The sequence below is a fragment of the Quercus robur genome, chromosome 12 (genome assembly GCF_932294415.1).
Source record: "Quercus robur chromosome 12, dhQueRobu3.1, whole genome shotgun sequence".
Taxonomy (NCBI): Eukaryota; Viridiplantae; Streptophyta; class Magnoliopsida; order Fagales; family Fagaceae; genus Quercus; species Quercus robur.
This window is the reverse complement of record NC_065545.1, coordinates 2,834,129-2,838,079: the sequence shown is the minus strand read 5'-3', so window position 1 is coordinate 2,838,079 and position 3,951 is coordinate 2,834,129. Positions and strand designations below refer to the sequence as shown.

Sequence of the window (3,951 nt, the reverse complement as noted above, 5' to 3'; positions counted from 1 at the left end):
AGAAAAAAATTAAAAAATAAAAATTTGAATGTCATATTTAAGAATGTACATCACACTAAAAATACATCACGATCAACTAACGCCGTCATAAGTAGATAGTATTGTAGCCAATTAAAAAACAAGGATAAATTGGTCATAACCCGTAAGGACGAGAAAAGATTTTGTTAAAAAAAAAAAGAAGAAAAAAAAAATCAGGGATTTGATGGAGAGGCGGTGGAGCCTACAGGTAAAACAGGGGGTATAGTTGGTCAGGGTCAGCTGCAGTGCTCGGGTGTGATGTGAGTGTATTGAGAGAGAGAGAGAGAGACCTCAGATACCGTCAACTTCAGGTCCGACTGCCACTAAGCGCCAGCCTGTACCCAGCTGTCTTCCAACCTCTTCCCTCAAATTTCAAAATTTTAATATTTAAAAAAAAAACAAAAAAACAGGCTGTTCGCAACTAACTCTATTTTCTAAACCCCTTAAGCTTCTTCAACCCCCCTCATATCCCCCATTCTCACCTCCGTACTCTTTTACTCTTTTTTAGAGAGAGAGAGAGAGAGAGAGAGCAGGAGTTTCGGTTTTTAACCTTACTCTCTGTTCAGATAACATAGAGAGAGAAATTAATAACATGAAGGTTTGTGTCTGGAGTTGGAGGTTGTAGCAGCTGTGGTGGCAGTACGCGTTGTACTCAGTCTTGGAAGAGTTAACAGTGTTTTCTCAAAATAGAAAAAATATCAGAGAAGCGAGGGCGAGGAAACTATGGATCCGTGCCCTTTTCTGCGCTTGACCGTAGGCAATTTGGCCCTCAAGATTCCTGTTGCCTCCAAGCCCGCTCGCTCCGTTGTTCATCCTTCTTCTTCTCCATGTTTCTGCAAAATCAAGCTCAAGAACTTTCCGCTCCAGACCGCCGTCGTGCCGTTCATTCCGCCGGAGAATCAGTTTCCCGACGGTCACGTCCATAACGTGGCGGCTACGTTTCACTTGAGCAAGTCCGATCTCGAAAAGTTCGCCGGAAAATCGATTTTCGCCGGAAAATCGATATTCGCCGGGAAACTCAGCTTGAGAATCTCGATCTACACCGGCCGGAGAGGTACTACCTGCGGCGTGAACTCCGGGAAGTTGTTGGCGAAAGTGTCCGTGCCGTTGGATCTGGCGGGAACGGAGTCTAGGCCTTGTACTGTTTTTCACAACGGTTGGATTTCGGTGGGGAAAGAAGCCAAAGGCTCCTCCGCGCGATTCCACTTGAATGTGAAGGCGGAGCCTGATCCAAGGTTCGTGTTTCAGTTCGATGGCGAGCCTGAGTGTAGTCCACAAGTTTTTCAGATCCAAGGCAACATTAGGCAACCAGTTTTTACTTGCAAATTCAGTTTCAGAAGCACCGGTGACCGGAATCAAAGATCAAGGTTAGTTAGGATTTCCATTTCCCTTTTATTTTTCCTTTTCAGTTTCTTCTCGCTTTTCGCTAGGGTTTTACATTTATATTATTCCTCGTGTTTCTCCTTTTGTTTAATTGTAAATTTTTTAAAATGCCTTGGTGTAATAAATAATCTGTTCCTAATTTATGGATATTTAGGGCTTTGGTAAAGTTTCGTTGGTGTAATTTTGAATGTTTGAAGAAGTAAAACTAATTTAACTAAAGCTAATTCAAAGTGTACGGTAAAGCTATCACGAAATCGAATTCTACACTTTTTGCTGTTCTTTTAATCCTCAGGTGTTTTGGCTTTTTACTATTTCTGAAAAATCCCTAAAGTTTGAAGATTCTGTTCCATGTTTATACAATTAGTTAATGACCTTTCTTCAATGCATGTATTCTTTGCTTGATAATTAATCTGTTCCCATATTTTTTTTACTGTTCATTTCAGATCATTACAATCCGACCTAGGCAGCTCGAGAAGCTGGCTAAGCTCATTTGGGAGCGAGCGAGAACGACCAGGAAAGGAACGAAAGGGATGGTCCATAACGGTCCACGATCTTTCCGGCTCACCAGTAGCCGCAGCATCAATGGTCACTCCTTTCGTTGCCTCACCCGGGTCGGACCGAGTCAGTCGGTCCAACCCGGGATCCTGGCTCATTCTCCGCCCAGGAGACGGGACCTGGAAACCCTGGGGCCGCCTCGAGGCGTGGCGCGAGCGAGGCGGCTCGGACGGGTTGGGCTACCGATTCGAGCTCATCCCGGACATGGGCGCGGCCGGCATTGTGTTGGCGGAATCGACATTGAGCTCACACAAAGGAGGGAAATTCTTGATCGACTTGGGGTCGAGCTCGAACGGTCGAGTCACGCCGGTTAACTCGAACTCGCCAGCGTGCAGTCCGAGAGGTAGCGGGGACTACGGGTTGGGGCTGTGGCCATATTGCGTGTACAGAGGGTTTGTAATGTCGGCTAGCGTGGAAGGAGAGAGTAAGTGCAGCAAACCCAGCGTGGAAGTGAGTGTGCAACACGTGAATTGTACGGAGGACGCTGCTGCTTTCGTGGCTTTAGCCGCAGCTCTCGATCTTAGTATGGATGCCTGTAGGCTTTTCTCTCATCGACTCAGGAAAGAGCTTTGCCAGCCACATGATTTGCTCAGCTAATGGATCATGATGATTCATCATGATTATTCAATTCGTTTCTTTTTTTTCTTTTATTCAAATCTTTTTTTGGTTAATTGTGATTGGGGTTTTCGATGGAATTTGGATTCCATCGGCTGTGAGTGAGAGATTTACTACTAACAAACAATCTACAGACTGTACAGCGAGAGAGCGAGGGGTAGACAGGGCACGCTTTGTTTTTACTTGTGTGGCTTGTATTGATTATGTTTTTTTTTTTTTTTTTTCCCTTTTTGTTGAAAAAACTTGCGGGTTGTTTTCGATAAGTTTTTAGTCGCTGACTGACTCCATAATCTTCATTTTTATATAATTCCTAATTTTATACTTGCAGTATATAAATAATAAAGAACAGGTACACGTTATTATTATGCGTGCACGTTATATATGTAAAAATACAGGTATTAATTATGACTTCATTTGTTGACAGAAGTGGATGATAGCTGTAAGTTCGTTTGTTTGAATGAATGTGGCTTAGGTACCCGTGCACATTTTGGCAAGCTATTAATGACTTTGCGCAGAATTAAGGAGTAGTTTGTTAATGACTTTGTGACTTCGTTGGCTAGCGGTATTATTTAATTAATGGGTACGTTTTCGCAGCTGGCTTGCAGATTAAGAACATTGTTTGTTAATGTACCTTGGAGAAGTCGGATCCACTTCTTTCACACGAGCGAAATTTGAACAATGCTACATTAAAATTAAGTACTAAATAATTAATTTCATCTTGTTTTTGGTAGTGGTAGGACATGAGTTTGGTAGAGCGTGCGTATGGCTGGGTCCAGTTTTTATTTTTATATTTTGCGCTTTACAAATGTGTAGGAGGGGACCAAATAGGCAAATACCACCAAGCTCCAACCCCAAAAATTGAATTAAAAAATTACATAGCAAACTTGCGGAAAGGGAACGAGGTGGTCAAATTAGTCAGCGGGGTCGTTGGGTGCAGTGTGGTTATGGTATGGTGTACTGTGGTTTTGGCTAACTGGCTAAGAATAGGTGTAAAATACTATAATAGTGGGCTAGACGCAAACTACAAACAAAGGCGAAGGCACGGACTTGCCTTAGGGTGCTTCGTTTGCACTCGAGAATCATGAGTCACGGTCGTGTCTTGCTCTTACTTCACTAGGAAGGACTGTTCGCAGCTTTTATGGGAAAGCGAAGCGTAAAGGTCATGTCACATGCATGTGTTACGATGCGGTACAAAAAAGTGGAGACTGAGGACAAAACCCAATTAGCGACTAGAGCTTCAAGAGTTGTGCCTAGTATCGTGGTCAATGCCAACGCAAGAGAACTTAAAACATTTAATAAAAAAATTTTGAAAAAATTACACTTTGTCCGCATGGAGTTTGGTTAAACAAAGTAGCATGGAGTTTGGTCAAAAAATACTTT

At 42.9% G+C, this 3,951-nt stretch overlaps 1 protein-coding gene across 1 annotated transcript; it reads left to right on the top strand.

Moving 5' to 3' along the window:
* Positions 1-467: 467 nt before the first annotated feature.
* Positions 468-2,961, top strand: LOC126708723 (uncharacterized). Its single transcript, XM_050408603.1, has 2 exons — positions 468-1,385; positions 1,845-2,961. The coding sequence occupies exons 1-2, from the start codon at positions 742-744 to the stop codon at positions 2,551-2,553; spliced, it is 1,353 nt and encodes a 450-aa protein (XP_050264560.1). The 5' UTR covers positions 468-741; the 3' UTR covers positions 2,554-2,961.
* The last annotated feature ends 990 nt before the right edge of the window (positions 2,962-3,951 follow it).